Below are 21,458 nucleotides of genomic sequence, written 5' to 3'. Positions count from 1 at the left end.
CGCCAATCCCCTGCTAGAGGTGGGACTTGACTTAGTCCTCATTTTCCTAACAATTCTGAAGAGCTGTCACTCCCTCGCCTGTTTTTGAGATGAGGTCACTGGGGCCTGGGGAGGTGAATCTACCCTCAAACATTTCCCAGTGAGCCGGTGTTGCCGCTGGGTTTAGATCGAGTCGTGCATGGCTCTGCCGTCCACCCACACTCATTCTTCAGCTTGGCCCCTTCAGTAAAGGCTTTCTTCCTTATTTCCTTTGCTGATGTAAAGAATAAAGCAGCTTCTTTTCTGTGCCTTTATCAGCCGTGCCTCAGTGGTAATGAACTGGGAACCCCAGCTTGAAAAACCGTCCTCTAGCCACCGAAATAAAGTTGCGACATCAATATCAACATCGCCACTTTGGGGTTATGCTTATTCATGAATATTAACCGAGGGATTCTTGGTTACTACATTCTGTGTCAGTCTCTTCTCATAAACGCCCTGACTCCACGTTGAACCTGTGCACGAGAGTCTGTCCCCCAACTTGTTCATTTCTCGATTCAACCCCAATGAGGTTTTGACTCTCAAAAATTTGATTTTGCTGTAAAGTTGTCAGTTTCATGCAAGAATGGTTGCAACATTCCTCGTCAAAAGTACACCCATTATTTAAACACCGAAGGAATTGCAACGGCATCCCGTCAAGAGGACCCTGGCATGAAGTCTGAAGAAGGCTTGGTTATAAAAGTGCAGGTACAGGACACACATTTTGTGGAAAATTAAAAAAAACAATACAGAGCAAATACAGTCATCAAGTTTGTTCATGCCTCCAAGCCGTGGTCATCAGGGTTTTGAGGGTGAAGAAAAGTCACATCAAAAGAAAATATTTGAGATTCTCAATGAATCTAAGCAAACAAGTAGGGAAGTGAAGGCTGGAAAATTCCACATAGAGATTTAAGGGTGTGTCTGAGTCTTTTTGTATCTCTGCATCTTGTGAAATCAGTGGCCTGTGTAGTTCAGGGGCAGCCTTCTGATGGGCGCATCGTAACATCAGCTAATTCGAATTCCTGTGGAATTCTCTTGTAGCCTGTGAACAGGGTTTCTCTGTGACCGCCCCCGACTTCCTGGTGCTGTTCTCACAGGTACAGGAAAGATGAATCACATCGGGGGATGTGACTCAAAGATACGGTCTCGATCTTTACATTAAGATATGATGATTGAACACAAGTATGCAATGAAGGCACATTCAAGTTGAGCATTAATCGAACGAGACAATTCTACCAAATCTCGAAATATGAATGCACAAACAATTCCGTAGTCCAGTGCTAGCTTTTATATAACCAGAGTATCAGGCCGGGTGGGTGTGATGTTTTGAAAACTGTGGTTTTCAATAGGAGATGATACTGCACCCCACGCCTGCCCCCACCCCCACCCCGACCTCTCCAGATGACAATTTGACACTGTCGGAGACATTTTTGGTTGTCACAGCAGGGAGGTGGGTGCTACTGGCATCTAGTGGGTAGAGGTAAGGGATACTGCAAAACCCCCTACAACGCACAGGACAGGCCTCCAGGATGAAGACCGGGGGACAAGACATCTGGCCTGGGATGCCAGTAGGGCCGAGGTTGACAAACCCTGCTTTAAAAGCTAAGTCATGGGACTTCCCTGGCGGTCCAGTGGTTAAGACTCCACGCTTCCACTGCAGGGGGCGCTGGTTCGATCCCTGGTCGGGGAACTGAGATCCCACGTGTCACGTGGCATAGCCAAAAGAAAAACAATTTTTTTTTAATTTAAAAGAAAAAGCTAAGTCAGTTCATGCCATTTCCCACTCACATCTCTCTACTGGTTTCTTATTTTGCTCAGGTCATGATCCAAAGGCTTCCTGAGGCCGAGGGACCCTCCCGGACCCCGCTCCCTGCTCGCCTTGGACCTCATTTCCAGCTGCCCATCTACCACACCCCTCCCCAGCCCCACCAGATTCTCTGCATCCCTCCACCCATCCTCTCACTCTCCCGGAGTGAGCCCGGGGGCTCTGCGCTTTGTTCAGGGCTCCACGCAAACTATCCTGAGCAGAGAGGCCTTCCCAACCACCTTCTGGAAAACAGCACCCCTCTCCCTTCCCCAGGTCAATTTCTGCCCTCACAACTTGCTTTAGCTTTCTACACGGTCCTTCTCACCACATGACATGTTACGCTTCAAGCGTTTGTTTGTTTTCTGTCTCCACCTTCCAGAAAATCGACACCATGAGCTTAAATGCAATCTTGGTGCCTCCAAGGGTGCCTGCACATAGTAGGTGCTCAATAAGTACTTGTTGAAAGAAAGAGAAAAAAGAATGAATAATAAATGAATGAATACAACAACATTGCTATAAAAAAATCCACTTTCTTAAAGAAACCACACTCTGTGTAACTGCGAAATAGTTGACAAGTTTACTAACTGAAGAATTCATGTGAATTGTTACAGAGAAATCATACAACACAGTAATCATTTCTCCCCATTCACATGAGATTACTGGAAACATATAGAAGGATTTCCACTGTTAATGATATGCCTTGAGTTCTAATCTCCACTTATTTAACATTTTTAGGTAAGGAAATTTCAGTGTGTGTGGTAAACATGTTTTACTCATTCAAAGGGCCAGAGCTGTTTGCTTTCTACCTAAGAGTGTTAAACTGGACAAGACACAATAGCCAAGATACAGAAGCAACTCGCTGATGGATGAATGGATAAAGAAGATGTGGTACATATATGCAATGGAATACTACTCAGCCATAAAAAGAATGAAATCTTGCCATTCGTGACTACATGGATAGACCTTGAAGGTATCATGTTAAGTGAAATAAGTCAGACAGACAAAGACAAATTACTGTATGATTTCACTTTTATGTGGAATTTAAAAAACAAAACAAATGAACAAACATAACAAAACAGACACAGAGTCATAGATACAGAGAGCAAACAGGTAGTTGCCAGAGGGAAGGGTGGCAGGGGATTAGAGAAATAGGTGAGGGAGATTGAGAGGAACCGAAGCTTCCAGTTACAGGATAAATGAGTCACGGGTATGAAATGTACAGGGTGGGGAATAGAGTTAATAATAATGTCATAGCTTTTAAACAACAAACAAAATCAAAGGGCCAGAGCTGTTTGATTTCTACCTAAGAGCGTTAACTTGGAGAAGAAAACACTTGTGAATATTGGAAATCTATTCCTGACCGACGGTAGGAGATTTCATGTTTTCACTATTTTCCCACTAATTACCACTGATAATTACGTCATTATTGTCCTACAAATACACAATGTTCATGCATAGTTGCTTTTTTTTAAAGTCTTACTTTACATGGTTTTACGATGTCGAATGTCAGGAAATTATAATCGATTTGGTCAGTGTTGACTCCTGGAATCTTGGCGGCTGGAGACGGGTGGAAGCTGGTTGACCCCAAGTCTACAGGGGAGGCTCCAGACCGCACGCCACTTTCAAAGACCACTGCTGAGGCCCGTGGGAGTCAAGCAAAGCACCCACAGTTAACATCTGTATGTCTAACAGCTTTTTCTGACAAAATTTCTACAGCAGTCTTGTTGTAGTGATTTTTTTGTTACTTCTCCTGCTTTCTTTTTCTCTCAACAGAGCTTTATTGAGCATCTAGTGTGCGCAGGCACTGTTCTAAGCACAGAACAATGAGTATTTTGCTTTGCTTTATCTTCTCATTTTAAATAAACGTCCACTTTGCTCCCTAAATTTTGGTCATTTTTTTTCTTTTTCTTAAAGAAGTTTCTCCTTCCCCCAATTGCATAAGTTTCAATTTCTTGAAAACAAAAAAGCCCAGAACCTGTCCCGAACATAGAGGGTCCTGGCCGCAATGCATCTGATCCAGTCCTGCCTCCTAGGACTTGACTCTCGCTGGGAGATGTCACTGAATAAGGTGACAAGGGCGCATGACGTCTGGCTCTCACTGATACTCCGTGAAAGCTTGCTGCTGTTTTACACGATCCTCAGGGCAATGTCCGAGCAGAAAAAGCCTAACTCTTCACTGGTCACAGGACTGGAGTGCAAGTTTACCTGGGTGTCAGAGGTGTAAGTTCACGGAAGGGGACATGCCTGGAAGAGGAGAGGAAGCAGGGTTTTGCTGGGAGACAGAGGCTAAGCAGAGGAACTTCTCTCAGGAAAGGGATGCCAAGATTTTCAGGGGAGGAGAGAGGCTTCTTACTAGGGAGGAAGATGACTCCTTGAATAAGTTTGGGGCGCTCGAGAAACACGTGCGTGTGGTGAGCGACTCAGAGAACTCCCTCCAAATCTACAGGCAGAGGAAAGTGGCAAAAGGCACAGGGGCTGGTCCATCCCTGGGAAACAGTGAGATGCCCTTGGGTTGGCGGCCACTCTGGGGGCTTTGTGTGAGCTGAATGCAGAGCGATGAGCCGAGGGCCAACCACGTTCCTCCTCTACACCAGGAGGCGTCTCCAGGGATGGAGCGTGTAATTCCGAAGTCCTACACAGTTCAAATGGTATGCGAAGAATTAGCCAGGAGCTTTTAGAAATATATACCTAAAAGAAATGATTCCTTAAATGCTCCCATTCTAGAGGGGTGATAAGACACAATAAATGACAGGAATGTACGGAAACAATAGACAAAGTGCAAGAAGAAAAAGCACAGAAGACTGTCCAGCTATCTCGGGGGATTCAGGGATGAATAATCTGTAATAGTCACTGTGGGATACTCATTCTACCCAGCTGAGTTAATGTTGGCTGGGTTTCGTGTGTGTGTGTTAAAGCCTTTGACACTTAAAATGCCAACATGTACAGGAGATCCAGGGTGCATCCTAACAGGTGCCTCTTCTCAGGCTTCTGGATGGTGACTCGACACAAAAGGTGATCAACTCGAAGGTGATCGCATCCAGAGCACCTTCAGCAGCAGACCAGGGGCAGGAAGAAAAGCCGTGCAAATGCCCAGGGATCCACAGGAGGGGCGGGGGCTTCAGTGGCCAGGTGAGCCCCGCAGGGCGGGCATGGGGAGAAAACACTGGATTTGCAAGCAGGGACGGAATGTGGCGAGGAGGAGGGAAAAGGAAGCCACAATGTAGAGCAGCAGCGTGAGCGCCTCGTGGGCTCTGCCCCAGCGCTGCCCTGGGGTGTGGGAGGAGCCTGGCCCTTCCAGGGCATCACCCAGGGAGGTCCAGCAGGCATCCGAGTGAGGGTGTGCCCGGAAGGAGGCTGTACCTGTAAAGTGTTATTCATCCAGCAACAAACGTGTACAGCTGACCAGCTTCGAAGAGAGACTGGAAACGGAAAGGCAGTGAGAATTTAGACTCGGGCAGCTGCAGGAGGAGTGCGAGTGGGGTTTCACTGAGCTACAGACCCCTGGGAGCCCAGGCACTGGGAGTAAGCCAGGACCAGCGATGAGGGTGCGGGTAGGGCTGCGAACGTGGATTCTGAAGTGACAGCCGCCTACCCAAGGGTTAAACCGAGTGGCGATGATTTGAACAAGAGCATTTGTTAGGACTGAAAAGATAATTTCTAGGGGAGACTGAAAAATCTCTCGGGAGGGAGGATCTCTTCCAGGAAAAGTGACATTCCTACAAGTAAAGAGGCAGACGGCAGCGCACACGTGATAGTGGACGCGAACGGTCAGGTGTACGCATGGAGGGGGGAGCACACGGGATGGGAGGGTGGGTGGTTGGCAGAGGGGAAAGGCTTCTTGAAGCAGGGGCGGGGCTGACGGTGCCAAATGCCACAGAAAGGTCAAGGAGAATGAGGAAGGACTGAGCGATGGAGTGTTTCTTTAAGAAGAATGCTTAAAAACATCACTTCTCTCTTGGTTACCTGGATTTGAGATAGCTTTAGGGTGTATTTTGGAAACGGATGAGATTGAGATCCAGGTTTCTGGAACGCAAGAGAAAAACAAACTATAGCTGTTTGACTGATTTAAGGTTGAGAGTGCTATGCAAGGCATAAAAAATGTGAAAATACATTTTAAACTCATTACTCATGCTGGCTATCATTCATTCCGCAACTCTATAGGAAAATTCCTCTTCAGAAAGGCTACTGCAGGGAGGAATGTGCTTGTTTTTTCCTATTTGGCATTAAGGAAAAGCACAAAGTCTGGGACAGGAGCCTGGCATGGTCCTGCTGCTTCTCAGCCTCTCGTTTCTAAAATTGAGAAGTCGCAGCTCGACTCTGCTGACAGACACACATAGATGGTGTGTCACTACACGTGGGCAGGACCGCTCAGACCCGAAATCGGCATCCAGCTTGTGTTAAACCAAATCTACTTTGAGTTCCAAGGAACAATGCCTTTTAAATCTCCTATTTCTCTGAAATCTTCCATTATTGCACATGAGGAAAACACACACACACACAAAAATAAGGGTCTAGAGATCACTCCCCAGGCCCCCTGCACTCTAATAGGCTTCTAGGACATGAATAAGACTTTTTTCTTATCCGTGAGAGTATAACCCAGACGTTTGGCAGATCGCCTCAAGAGAAAGACAAATGTCAAGGGTAGGGATTCAGGTAGACACAGTGGCTGGCCCTAAACTCAAACAGGAAGAGAGATTTCACGTGTGGCGCTGTGTAAGGAGATAGATGTCAGCAGAGGGCACATTATCAAAGGGGTGTGGTCAGGAGGGCACACGGAAGGGGCATGTGTTTTGAACGGCAGGATCCTAACTGGCCTGAGCCACGTGAACCAGACTTCATCACCCCTTTGCTAACAGTCCCAGAAATGGATCAAGAGAGGGCTTCCGTGTCTACCGGTGTCAGGGACCACACGAGGTCCCCATGCGATGACTCTTGTGGCAGCCGCATTCCACAACATGGTCATATGGCTGTAAGAACTGATTACTCAAGAAGCAGAAAAATACAAAACTGCGGCGACTGGCGAGGATGGGTGGGTTGAGAACACGTATTAGCTGGACTTGCTTCTTACCCTGAGAGGCTAGAGCCGGCCCCCGGTGTTCCTCCCTACTTTTTATAAACCCCTTATGAATTCATCATTCTCGAATAGATCAAGATGGCTCTTGACCTTGTGTGTCGAGCAGTCTTCTGCGGGGGAAAGTGTCACCAAGACGCACGCTTGGGGTTAAGTCGGGTGGAAGGAAAGGGCTTCCTTGCCCACCCCGCCTTAGCTCCCGCCACCCAATCCCCTGCCAAGTCTTAGGAGATGTTTTGTGCTAAAAACACCAACCGAGGCAGGAAATAGAGTGATATCTTCAACAACATATGTGCTGAGCAGGGCAAGAATGTACCCATAGTAAAGCTAAAAAATGACTGTCAGTATAAATAAGGTTTGCAGAACCCAAAAAGGCACAGAGAATTATGTTGTGTCAACTTTCTTTTCAGTTTGACGAGCTGTGGCTCCTTTTGGGCCCAACTCTCCTGTCCCTGCCATCGCGGGAAGAAGCATGGCCACCCTCTCCTTTCCCTGGAGCTCACCTCCCCTATAATGAGCTGAATATGCAACATCTAAACAACAAGCTGGCCTGGCCCGGAGACCCATTCCTCGTGTCTAATCTCATGGGTCACGCGGGTATTTATATAGCTGGTATTTTTACATTTCCTCAATGCCAGGTGGTAACATAAATCCAGGAGGCCTGGAACGCCACACCTGCACAGCTGCACTAGGTTGACAGGGTATGTCCTGGTTTAGGTGTGTGCTTTTCTCCAGAAAGCACAGGTGGAGTGGACGATATTCCTTTTCTTTTATTGGGAGCTTTTGGTATTTGTTGACACTTGTATGGTGTCACATGGATGGGAGACTGGTAATACCTACCACCTGAAATAAACACGGAGGGTGCCCCCAAGACACCTCCATCAGGTTCTACATCCTTTCTCAGGGGAACAACCAACACCCAGCAGCAGATCCCTTTAGAATAAGAACTGCGCATTCATTTATGTTTTCATTTCCATGAGAATTGTATTGACTTTATTTTGTCTCTTGGTATTCAACCACCTTTATATTTAGCTCGTCCTGGAGCCCTTCTTGGATTTTTAATAGTTAGCTAAATTGTTTAAGAACAACTACTTCCGTCCTTGAGAAATATATAATCTACGTTTGCTCCATTTCAGGGACACCAGCTTGGGCTCCCGTCGCAACATGCTGTTCTAGTGCCTTCTGTCCGTCCCCTACCTTCACCACGTGAACCTCAGAACAACCAGAGACATGGCTGAATCACTTACATGTCATACGAGACAAACTCTCACTGTTGGCATTCATTTCACTGATGTAGTTGCAGCCGGGTCAGAGGGAACCAGTAAAATCAGCAAAAGTTAAAAACCAAAAAGCAGCGGTGTATACTGAGTCTTTTCAAAATCCTTGTTCAGAATTAATTATAAACTTTATCCACCCCAGATATTTAAGAGCCCCAAGGTCACAAGCCAGGACCAATGAAAACAGGCAGGAGCCACACACCTCAAGCCTCTGCCTGTGGGCACATTTCACGAGGAGGACACAGGGCAGGCCTGGGGCAAGACCCCCGGGGCTGGGGCTTGGGAACCCCGGAGGGCTCAGGACGGCAGTGATTTCCACTGGTGCAGAGACATGACCACATTTTAACAGCCTGGCGGTGCCCTGCACGTCTGTAGATCAGCCCCACTGCCCACCTCGGGTCGCTGCTAGGTGGCAGCTCTGAGGCCTTACATAACAGATTAAAAATATCTCTACAGACTTAAAGTTTCGTCAGAATTCTCCTCAAGCCACGTGGCCTGTTTCTTTGATGGCTCCCATGATTGTGTCCTTTCCGGAAGTAGACGGGTGGACACTACTAATTCCTTGTGCCTGTGACTGAATGTCCCCGGAGCCGTCGCAGTGGCAGTGTCACATCACAGAGATGTCGGCCACGCGGGACGGATGGGACAGTGGGAGGGACACTGAGGGAAAGGCCGAGCTGATCTCAATGGCTTTCATCTCACCCAGAACTACAGGAAGAAAGCCCCTCGGAGCCAGTCAGGAGGTGACGGTCCCATCCTCATGTGCCCACAACTAAGCATTTCTCATCCATCATTTGTAAAGTATATATGTTTACAAGTACATGAATATAGAAAAACCCTTTTCACACACCCTGGTGTAGTTCCTCCAAAACATCACTTGGCGATGCCATCATGTCCTTGCATAAACCCTCCTCCTTTCAGTGCAAGATGCACTGGTCTCAGCCTATTTCTCTCACTGTTTTGGTTTCACCCTCCTCCTTCCCTCCAGATAAATCCTACCTTCCAGATCAGTGTTTCAAAGGACATATTTATGGGTTGGAAAATCAATTTAGTGGGTCACGATAAGCATTTAAAAACGAAAGAGAGTAGAATGAATTGAATAAAAATGCAGCATTTCACAAGCATTAAGGGTAAGCAGTTTGAGAAACCTAAACAGTATCTTCAAGGACAATGTTTCTTGCTGCCTGGGTACCTCGGATTTCTCGTGTTTCCCTGCTATGAGCTGCTTCTGAGAAGATCCCATATTTTACTTTTAAAATCCATACAATTAAGTACAATGCCCTACACAAAACACACCCTCAATGCATATTTTGAATAAATGAATGAAGCCTGCCCTTCTCATTTAATGATTTTTCCAAACCTCTTTGAAAACTTGAGGCAAGTAGCAAACAGCAACACAAAATATTGTTGCTCATTGAATCATTTTGCCTGAAGTTAACCTCCGATTTTTTTAATCCTGAAAAGGACTTTGTGTCTTGGGGGCGATGTCATAGAATGATTTTATTGTCTGAAAAAATGGAACCTTTCCCCTAAAATCATAACAGACGGTTCCTTAAGATGGATTCGACCCCTGCAGCAATGGAAATGCTCTCTGATTAGCAGCTGGACCACATCGCTGGGTTTTCTAATGATCATCAGATTAAAAAGACATTTTTATAATCCCTCATCACCACACAGAAGCCCAGTGGCTCTGCCCCCGTGTCGCTGTCCCAGCCTCTGGAGATTAGACACGATTTCCAGCCTGGGTAAGTGAACTACATCAGTGAAATGAACGCCAGCCATTAGAGTTTTACGGTCTCGTTTGACACGTATGCGATTCAACCAAATCTCTGGTTGTGCTAAGTTTCATGTGGTGGGTAGGGGACGGACAGAAGGCACCAGAAAGCATGTTACGATGGGAGCACAAAAGCTGGTGTCCCTGAAATGGAGCAAACGTAGGTAACATATTTTTCTCAAGGACTGAAGTAGTTATTCTTTATTTCAGTCTTTTAAAAAAATTTTTATTTTATATTGGAGTATAGTTGATTTACAATGCTGTGTTAGGTTCAGGTGCACAGCAAAGTGATTCAGTTATATATATATATATTCTTTTTCAGATTCTTTTCCCTTATAGGTTATTACAAGATACTGCGTAGAATTCCTGTGCTGTACAGTAGGTCCTTGTTGGTTATATATTTTATATATAGTGGTGTGTATCTGAGATAAATTAGGTTAATCCCAACCTCCTAATTTATCGCCCCCCCCCCCCCCTTTCCCCTTTGGTAACCATGAGTCTGTTTTCTATGTCTGCGAGTCTGTTTGTTTTGTAAATAAGTTCATGTGTCATATTTTAGATTCCACGTATAAGTGATATCGCATGATATTTGTTTTTCTCTTTCTGACTTACTTCACCTAGTGTGATAATCTCTAGGTCCATGAAGTAGTTATTCTTAACACAAGTTTCTATTAAAAATCCAGGAGGGGCTCCATTACAAGCTATATATAAAGGTGGTTAAATACCAAGAGACAAAATAAAGTCAATATAATTCTCATGAAAATTTAAAAAAAACTATACTCTTCTGCTCTAGAGAATCTGCTGCTGGGCATTGGTTATTTACTTGAAAAAGGACATGTGAACTGGAAAGAGTATTGTGGGCGTTAGGCTACTTTAAATTAGTCATTTGTGCTCTGTATGTGCCCTCCATCCTGCTTCTAAAACCAGCCTGGCCCCGTCCGGCTGGTGATCTCACCTGAGAACAGGAATTAAGCAAACCTAACTCCAACAGATGTGACTTCAGTAAGTAATTTAAGGGCTGCAAGCTTTGGTTCCCTTTTCAGTAACGTGGAAATGTCTGAATAGGGATAGTTTTCACCCACTGCTTTGCTCAAGTCTTCTGTCTCTTACTTACTCCTTCCTGGATCTTTCCACATCAAAGGAGAATAATAAAACTAAGATCGAAAACATGCCTATTTGCTTGGGAATTACCCTGTTGTACGTACAGCGCACATGCCAATTCTTCCATTCTTTAAAATGGACATTTTGGCCAGGGGAGGGGTGGGGGGAAGCGTATGTTTGATCATGAGTCAGAGTTTTGGGTGTGAAGAAGCTCTTTTGTAGGTTTTGCAGGACTTTGGTAATACACAAGTTCTCAGGTATACTACCGTGAGTGTTGCATTGTAAACGTGTGTCATCTAGGCTCCTGTTCATGTCTGCCATGCTTTGGTCCCTGCATATTTTAGGACCAAGTCACCTGTGTGGGGAGGAAAGCGAACTAGATTGTCGTTGATTGGCTTATTACGATTAACATGTATTAGTGAATGTAAAATTGCAATTGCCCAGTATATTGTCAGTGTACAATGTCTAAGTATGAACATTTCTGGTTTCAAGGAGAAACCAGAAAAAGAAAGAAGTGAAAACCAGCATAGAAAAAGGTCTGAGAAGCTTCACACACAGCGGGTGTGAGGCGATAGCTGCTGACTCATGGGGTAGGGCAGTGGGTAGAGTGACATCGCATATAGCTGGCTCTCAGTTGGTGAGGAATTTTCTAGGCTAATCTGAGAATTAATCATAAAAATGATTCAAGTCAGCCTAAAGAACCTAAACACTCTTAGGTAATTAAGAAACAGCTTTTTCTCTTCCAATCCTCTTAAGGAGAGAGAGAACATGGCAGTGGTCCAGCTCCTCTTTAGGAAAACTTTCCATGTACCCTGTCACTTCTAAGAGTTTCTTCACAAAGGGAAGAAAACCCCGGGATATTGTATTCTGTGGCAATAATGAGATGCCGATAGCCAGGAAGGTCTTTATTAACTTGCTTGGGGAGAATTGCTGAGTGGCTTAGAGGATAAAGCACTGGGTTTCTCTTTGGAGCCCCCAGTGGGCATTTAATTCAAAATCTAGTCTAGAGACCCCCAACACACAATGGCTGCTTGCTTTAACGGGTTGATGGTATGAAAAATATTTACTGGTTAGGAAAGATAATCCACTTCTGAAAAGACTGCCCTTTTTTCCAGAATTCCAGGTGCAAAAGAGTCTCCTCCCACTGACTGTGCATTAGAGAACAGCCGAGCTGGGATGGCTTCTCTGCCTCTTCCGGCCCATCTCAAAAATGATGAACAATTTGTGCAAGATACCTATCTCTGGTCTGAAGGCATGCTGGCAGCTGTAGACTCACAGCCAAGACGTTAAGGTAATTTCCCAGGATAATTCACACTAGTCAAAGGGTAACTTGTTGATCAGGTTGATCTAAATATTTAATTGTCACAACTCTCCGGTTGGTTTGGCTCCTGGGTTTCAAAGAAGAATGAAGCAGCTGTGCCTAGTGGAAGTACCAAGCTCAGGAGACTTCTGAGTTTAAGATTCTCCCAACAAACATTTATTGAGGGGCTCTGCGTACGGGCCTGACACTATTTTTTTTTTTTCAGCCATGTTTCTAATTTTGCCATTATCTATATTTTTGTCTCTATAGCCACGTAACTTAGGAAATAAAAAGTTGCCATAGAGACGCAGATGAGGAGGGCTTTTGTGGGTGTGCCTTTCTCCCGCCCCAATCATGCTGGCTGTTGAGAACCACTTCTGATCATCTGTGCAGCCCTTGGCGTGGCCCCGGGACAGGATGAGAGGTCACTACAGCTTTACTTTTTGGCTGGTCCTGAGCAGGCATCTGAGACGCTCCACCCCCAGGACGGACACTCACATCCCGAAGAGGCAAATACTTCCTTAAGGAAAGATGCTGGGTGAGCGCTTTGCAAGTGAAAACAACTGCTGTGAGCGATTGCTCACCTGTAATTAGGAACCGTTCCCAAGCAAAACCTCACAGAGTCTGAGTCAAAGGCAGACAGAAAGCAAGCAAGCAATCCTTTTGAACGTGAGGAATTATTCTGGCCCAACCTGTGTGCTGTGGGTCCCTGACACTAGGGAGGACAGTCTGTGGGACCAGAGAGTAGAAAGGGTTTTATCAAGAAGGTGAGGACAAGGCGAAGGGGCACTCAAGGAACATGCCCTCAGCTCAAAACCGACACTTGTGTGTCCCTTAGGAACATTTACAACAGTTTTATGTGGCCTTTTGCTTTTTTGTTTTTACAAAAAGAAAAGTTTTATGCGTCCTCTTCCCATATCTTTTCCTGGTAGGGAGTTTATAACTTCAGAAAGGAATTACTTTCTGAGACAGGGACTGGGTATCATTTTTACACTTTAATTGTTTTTTGGAGACTAAGGATGCCACAGTAGAAAGGACCCAGGGTCTGGGAGAACAGAGACGTGTTTGGTTCCTGACTCTGGGACTGACCAGTTTCTGCGATTATGGGAAAATCACTTCATCCCTCAAAGTCGACGACTGCTCATTGGTGGATGGAGAGGCTGACAGCTGCTGCTCCGGCTTCACAGATAGGACCCGGGGAGAAGAGGGACGTCTGCATGCCTGGCCGACCGGAAAGAGCCACTTACACACATTAGCTATTAATACTATCAACAGAACACCATGACCAATGTTCCAGAGCGTTCCTGAGTAGTTCCCATTCTCTGAGGTCACATGCACATACCCAGAATTGCTACTACCGGTTCGGTTCTCTTTCTTCCTTTGGCTCTTACTCTGTAGGGGAGATCCTAAGGGTTGATGCTGAATTCTCGCGGGACAGAAGAGGGACGTTGGCGGTGCTTCCAGGCCTTGCCGTGGAGCTTCCAGGTCGGAAGCTCATCCTGCCCCTGCTTCCATGCGCCCTCTGTTTTCCCTCTCTCTCCTTCAAGGCTCATGGCCGGATGCTGAAAGGCCCAGGTACCCTGGACTCACGTTCAGAGGCAGGGCTCACCACACGTGGGCCGCTCTGGCTGCCATACCGGCTTCCCTCTGCACCCGGGAAGCTAGCTCCGCGCCCCACCATTGTACCCGTCACCCTTCCTGCCCACGTGCCAGCGCCGGCGTGAGGCTCTCCTCGACTGCAGCCGTCACGCTCTTCCTCTCTGGGCTGCCAAGCACGCCAGCTGTGCGCATCTGCCGCAGCGGCGCCCGCACCGCGCCCTGCTCACCGACACCTTGTGATGAAGTCTGTGCAACCCGTCCCCAAACAAGGCACAAGCAAACCCCTGGGGTTCACGGGCCGCTTGGGCTTCAGTGGCGGACCCGTTCCTGGTTTATAGCCTCCACGTACAGCCTCTCATTGAAATGGGGTGGACCCACCTGCCCCCCGCACTGTCTGGACGGGGCAGGGCGCACTGATTTCTTTCCCTCTGCTTTGGATTCCCCGTGGCAAGCCCCGTGCTCCCATTAAGCGAATGCTTTTTGGATGACTACAAGGGAATTAGCTCTACAAGTTAATGCAAGTCCTGCTTATGGGTCCCTGGTTGCACAATTTCCCCGTGTGAATTCTTGGGCATTTAGAGAGAGGAGGTGCCGTCAACCGGGTGAAAAATGTCACCACATTCACAACAAATATTAGGCATTTTTTTCAACTGTCCAGATTAACATAGAAGACGGAGAGCTCTGTGCTCTTAACATAGGTACGTGTGGCTACTGATCAATTTACTCCGCTTGAAAGCTCATTTCCAAGCGGAGATGGACAAAGTATTATTTCTATTGCACACCTGGGGAATTAGAAACACTGCGATGTCCAGTGGCCAGTCCCAAACACAGCTACTCTCCTTTACTGCAGCAGGGCCAGGAACTGGGTGAAAATGTCCTTTTCTCACAGAGAGATCTACTCTCCTTACGTGAAAGCTCAGGTTCACTGATGGGGTAGTGGGAGCCGTTTCCACAGCTCATCCTCGCCTGATAGCCGCCTAGTGATAAATGGACAGCTTGCTTCTCTGGGGATGTGAAGCTCGTCTTCCCCGAGGACTTACTCATTTGGAAAATGAGGGAAACTTAGGGTTGATTTAAAATGGTTCCAGAAGGCAGCGGAATTCCTCCCTTTCACAGGAGGGAGACCTTTATGTGAGGCAGGAGTGCACTCAACTACACATCAGTAAACTATGTGCTTGCTCTCCACGCCCTTTATAATTTTCATGAAGCCTCAGGCCACCACCCCTCACAAATAAATCACCATGGAGAGAAAGCAAAGCGGCTGGGGAGTGAGAAAGATTAACAGCTCGGCACGGATAAACTGCTAGTAGAGCCTGCATGGAGGCAGGAAGCCTCCGGGATGTCAAGCCCTGCATCCCACGATGGGATGTAGACATCCGCACGAGGAGGACCGATTTCGTAGGCCGCAATTTCATTAGAATGCATCACAGATTAAATGAAGATGGTGTCAAAACTTCTGTCTCAAACACCAGGAGCAGAGAATGGCAATTTACCAACACTGTCCTTGAGCAGGTCAGAGGTTTCTGCCTGTAATCCTGTGATAGTTCACTGATTTTAAAGCATCTTCTCGTTGCTGAACAACGCATAAGTAATTGTACTTAATTTGGCAGTGAGGCGTCCAAACCTCACACAATGTTGATTTAAGATGCAACCGTATGTCTTTCGGGACCTTGATTTTTCATACTTAGTTCTGTTTGGATGTGATATTTAGAAATCCACACTTGTTGTTGTAGTAGAAAAGTTGTCTGCACAGCTGCCCACCTCCGGAGCTGTACTCAAAGAACCTGTGGAAGATCTCGCAGGCCGGTGTTGTTTTGGTGGAAAGCTAACTCCTGAGAATGATTTTGGTTATATCATGAAAAATGAGTCTCCAGCATCCAGAGGTGGCTTCTGTCCTGAGCAACAATCTCACATTCATGAGGCTCAAAAGGATTGACTGGTCTGTACTAATTAAAGTGACTTAAGAATAAACCTTTTATTTTTTCTAAAGGACTTTTCTAATAAAAGATTTATAAATATTTATTAGTAAATTGATTTGACATTGGGACATACTTCCAAATAATCCATTGATGGTGGAGAAAACTGGAGATGAGCTAAGATTGGCCACAGAGAGAGTTCATTAATCTATTCTCTACTTTTGTTATGTTTGAAATTTTCCATAAAGCCGACTTTAAAAATAATTCTTTTGAAAATAAACGGCCCTATGGAATCAAGTATCATGCTGTAAAAAATTCATTTAAATAATACTTTGATTTAAAAACTCAAAATATTCTTACTTGGAGTGTTTATGCAATGAAATTAAATATTTGAAATTAAGAGTAATTGCCATTTGGTTTCAGTGGTTCTTATGTGTAAAAATGCCACAAGGGCCAGATTTACCAAATATACTTATATGTAAGACTGCTCTTTTTCTTTTTTAGGTAGGTTTTCATCAAATGTATTTAATAAACACCTATTATATGCGAAGAAATATTGTCTCTCTATATTTTTTGTTGTCAATATAATTTTTAACTACCTATTTATAGCATATAAACTAAGGATGCACAGTATCAGAAAGTAACAAAATAATGTTTTTTCACAAAATATTCTGCAAATCAGACTCCTCCAGGTCCTTCTCCAGATTTCTGAGCTGTACTGCATTGCTGTCAATGCCCGATCATCCTGATCTTTTTCAACGGGTACAGAATAACATGCTCATTTTACTTCACGTTCTAGATAAACAACCAGCTGCCGTGGCGCCATCTGGAACAATGGCGCACCCTCGTGGCCCCAAGAAGCCAATGACTCTCCCCCTGCATTTGAATTAGGGCTCATAATTTTTGAAACTAAGTAACTATAAATAATTAGCATAATAATATTAATCATATTATGGCATCAGATGAAAAACATCTTGTGAATGAATGGGATAACCAGAAAGTCACACACAATTAAACATTTGGTTATTCTTCATTTTAAGGGCCCAGTGGGTATTCCACAGTTGTATACATCCATGATCTGTAAAGCACATGTTTGGAATTTTTGACTTTATGAAACAGTTTTCTCCATCCAAACTGTAGGACTCTTACTTCTTGCACCTCAGGTGAGTAAATATGAATTTTTAGAGGCTTATCCTCTGTTTTTTGTTTCTTGTTTTTTTTTTTTTTTTCCCTGCAGTCCTGGGCAGGTAGTCAAGACAAATGCCCCTGGAGCCAGAATCACTGCATTCAAGGCAGGCTGTGTCTCTCAAAGGAGGGAGACTTTGAGCAAGTTTAATCTCTATGCCTTAGTTTTCCCATCTGTAGAATGGGGATGCTAACAGCGGATACATTTTAGTCTTGTGAGAACTAAAGAGGTTATTAAAACAATGCCTGGAGCATAGTAAGAACTGCAGCTCCTTGCTGCTGATACTACCCCTCCCAGGCTGCAGTCACATCTGTCACCTGCACAATCACATTTGGTCTATACCTGCATCCTGGACTCTTAGAATTTCTGTGACTTGTGTACCTCAAATTGAATAGCCAAGAGTCTATAGAAAATGAACTGTTTTGAGGGACATAATATTTATGAAATCCCACATGGATATTAAGTCTATGCAGTAGTGACGTTGTAGAATTAAACACCAAAGGACCTCATTTTCTATACGCAACTCACCATCCTTTATATTTTAACTGGAAATACCTTTAGCGGGGTAATAAGGAGCAGTTTAATCTCTTCAAGGTCACTTTCTAAAGAAGCCAGGGGAATATTCTGAAGCCTTCTGCAAATCTGCAGTGCAGTTTCCCCATATCACAACGGTCCAAGAAATGAGCTGTAATTAATTCAGGTGCATTGAGGCGGAATTAGCCGCCCACTGGATTATTTGGTAAGAAAGCTACTTCAGGTGAAGAGAAGAATATCTTGAAATATAAAAAGGGTAAAGAAGAAGATTTAAAATCTTAAAGGGGAGAAGTCCCAGGACTCTAGTAAATCACGAATACCAGCCATGCGATTCATTCAGAAGAAAATGGATTACTGGGCTTCAGGATCATACTGTGTAAACCCTAATAATCATATAAGCAGCTCCAGTGATTAGCTCCAGCATCAAGACTATTTTTTTCTTCCAAGTCTTCTCTTTAAGCCCCTTTGACATTCTAAAAGAATAGCCTGTACGATCCCAGGAGGACACGTCCTGCACGCTGGTCAACGTGTCTCCTACATCATGGCCCATCGGGAATCACACCGGTCTCAGCTGCACAGTTGGACGCCTGTCATCTGGTGCGAGGGGACGAGCCATCTCCTACTGCAGTTTCCTGTTATTACAGCCACTGTGCTGGGGCAGAAGCTGCCAATTCATAGATTTATGAGAAAGTCGCAAGTGGCTCAAGACAATCTTTTCAAAATAAAGAGTGTTTTGTAAAAGCCCACAGTAGAAAAATAGATATTTTATAATTTTAGACTTGCACTAACAATGTTGTACTTGAGGTTTGGATACATGTTCCCAAATACCGGTTAACGTTACCAAGGGTAAATATTAGCACTTCCACACACCCTGCCTGGAGGCCTCACTGGAATCCTACCCTCAAGTCCTAGACTTAGGGATTTCCAAACGGTGACGCCTGTCTACGAATTCATTAATTTCACTTTCTTGAATACAGCCGAAAAGAATTCACCCAGTTCCCATCTATAGTAAAATTTGGTTTTAATAAACTTTTAGTTCCGAAAGCAAATAGTAATTTGTTCATTTAAGGCTGTTCTCTTAGAGTCCATTTTGTTCCTTGGAATGAAACATATGACTTGTGAAATTCAAGCCATCTCCTACTTACAGGGACAATTTCATTTATTAATGGCCTGTAATTAAGAAGAAATTGTTAGCTAAACAAACAATTAGCTTATCTGACTGAAGAATAAATGGGGGGGGGGGTAGGTTATTCACTCATCTGCTAAGTGTTCTTAGTCTTGACCTACTTTTCACTTATTGAGAATGTTTTGTAGATTTTCTAGTGTTTTGGGACCTAATCAAATGACGAAAGCCAATATATTTATGTATTTTCTATAGGAGAAAGAGCAGGTTAACGCGGACATAAAACGTCACAGCATAAGTTTTTATCTCCAATCCTACCACCTGACCTTAAGGAAGGCGTTTAACCTCCTCGCCTTGAAGTTTCCCATCTCCGTAAAGTGGGGATGCTAGTAATTGCCATCTACATTCGGGTTAACGGCATCAGGGTCGAGGGACCTGCTACAATCCCCTTAAAGAGAAGATGCTTTGTATTAACGTAATTCCCCTCCCCAGTACAGAACACTGGAAAATATTTTGGGTCTGTATAAAAGCCTTAAGATGTTTTTTGGAAGATGACCACATTCTCTGTGATTATTAAGAGAATCTGTGCCCAAATGGCACCTCTGGCTCAAAGGCAACCTCGTCTGAATGAATTAGTACATGGTGAGCTACTTACAAGAGATTAGCAACAAATTCTTATTGAGAGCTTTTTTTTTTTTTTTTTTTTTTGCTTTGCTAGCTACCTTCTGCTTTTATATGGACACAAAATAAATACTTTTTAATACAGGCAACAGCCTCTGGCTGCCACAGTTTAGCCCTGAGCTCACTGGACTGGCCTGTCAACAGCTAACTAGTTATGAGGCAGAGCTGCTCAATGAGAAGATGCAGATATAACAGAACTGAGTTAAAATTTTCCTTGGGTGGCAAAGGAACAGAACAAAAATCATTCATTCAAAACAACATAGCGCAAGCGGTACTGAGTGAGTGTAAGAGAGTAACCGAGCAGGTAACCACCGTCCCAGATGCCGGGAGTGGAAGTGAGACGGACAGCAGGGCGGAGACACTCGGGTTAGCCGTGAGCTGTAAACCAAAGGGGCATCTCGGCATAATGCGACAAAAGTGCCACTTCATGTTGCAGGTAAATATTATCAGGAAACGGAAATCAGCGGCTCAAGCTGAGCCTTGCTCTAATACTTCTCAAGTCACAAGGGTGTATTAAACCCAGTTTTAGCGCTGTGGGTTGTAATATCGTGAACTTTTACCTACGAGACGGAAAGATTCATTCTTACCTACCTGGCCATATTGGTTGCATAAGATGTTTGGTTTTTTGTGTAAGTTGGTACCTGCTCTGAACGACCCCCGCAATGACCTCAAGCGTTCCTTAAACCGTATCTACGGGCACATGGGCACACATCCGCGTCTGCAGCTACGCCTCTACCTCCGAGTGCGAAATTCACCTTCGGCTTCGCGGATCCTCCGGCCCGCCGCCGACCTCCGGAGCACGCTCCTTCCCGAGCTGAAGAGGCTGGCCAGCTCGTCCAGGGGGCTGCCCACAGGCCTGCAGTTCGGGGGGCTGTAGGCGGCCGGCGAGGGGGGGCCGGGGGCGGCCTTCCTGGGCTCGGCCCGGGCCGCCTTCGCGGGGGAGTGCGGGCTCCTGGCGCCGGGGCTGAAGGGCGCGCCCGCGGGGGCCGAGGTGGGCCTCGGGGGGCCCCGGGGCGGCTCCGCCGGCCTCCTGGCGCCGGGCTCGGGCGCGGACGTGCAGAGCGCGGGCGGCCGGGGGGCGGCGGCGGGCGTGGGGGGACGGGGGGCCCCGTGCGGCCCGGCGAACGCGGGCCGGTCGCCGTCGCCCTCTGGGGCTTTGGGGTGCTGCGGGGACGCGGGCCCGGCGCCCTCGGGCTGCACGGGGTACTTGAGGCTGGTCTCCAGGACCGGCAGCCTCTTCACCTCCAGGGGCGTCAGGGGCGACTCGTCGGACGCCGGGGAGCAGGTGACCGGCGTCGGGGGGAACACGAGGAGCGGGGGCCGGTGCGGCAGCAGGTCGGGGAAGGGCGCGGGGATGTCGCACGCGTCCCTGCAGGGCCCGCCGGCGTCGCCGTCCTCCGCGGGGAGGGGGCTGCGGCCGCCGCCCTCGGGGGGCGCCCAGTACTTCATCTCCTCGTACACGGCCTCGGCCGGCTCGGGGCTGCCGGCGCGGCCCAGCATCTCGATGTACACGGGCTCGGGCTCCGGGGGCGCGGGCGGCACCCTGCGCCGCGCCCCGCCGGCCCCCGCCGCCCCCGGCCGGGCGCCCGAGATCTCCTCCGAGGAGCCGCTGAGCTTGGTGTGCGGGCTCCGCGTGGGCTTCCGCGGCGGCATCTTCTTCACGGTGCTGTAGTCGTCGCTGTGCGGCCGCGGCCGGCTGAGAACTGCGCGGGGGCGGAGAAGGGGCGGCAGGGTTAGCGGGACCCGGGCCGAGCCTCGCGCAGCGCCTGGAGCTGCCCCGGCGCCGCGGCCGGCGAGGACCCGGCCTGCACCCTCCTCCCTCCAGGGTCCCGTCCTCCCCCCCCGCGGGGTCCGGGTCCCTCCACCCTCCAGGGTCCCGTCGTCCCCCCCCGCGGGGTCCGGGTCCCTCCACCCTCCAGGGTCCCGTCCTCCCCCCCCCGCGGGGTCCGGGTCCCTCCACCCTCCAGGGTCCAGTCTTCCCCCCCCCCCCGCGGGGTCCGGGTCCCTCCACCCTCCAGGGTCCCGTCCTCTCCCCCCGCGGGTTCCGGGTCCCTCCACCCTCCAGGGTCCAGTT

At 47.0% G+C, this 21,458-nt stretch overlaps 1 protein-coding gene across 2 annotated transcripts in view; it reads right to left on the bottom strand.

Moving 5' to 3' along the window:
- MYO16 (myosin XVI) overlaps positions 1 to 21,458 on the bottom strand; it is a 554,921-nt gene that overhangs the window by 34,870 nt on the left and 498,593 nt on the right. For both annotated transcript variants that reach the window (XM_059902572.1, XM_059902571.1), the window contains exon 32: positions 20,140 to 21,087. In XM_059902572.1, coding sequence (XP_059758555.1) covers positions 20,140 to 21,087 — 948 coding nt within the window. The remainder of the gene's footprint in view (positions 1 to 20,139; positions 21,088 to 21,458) is intronic.

This window comes from Balaenoptera ricei, chromosome 18 (assembly GCF_028023285.1).
Source record: "Balaenoptera ricei isolate mBalRic1 chromosome 18, mBalRic1.hap2, whole genome shotgun sequence".
Taxonomy (NCBI): Eukaryota; Metazoa; Chordata; class Mammalia; order Artiodactyla; family Balaenopteridae; genus Balaenoptera; species Balaenoptera ricei.
This window is presented reverse-complemented; position numbering and strand designations above follow the sequence as displayed.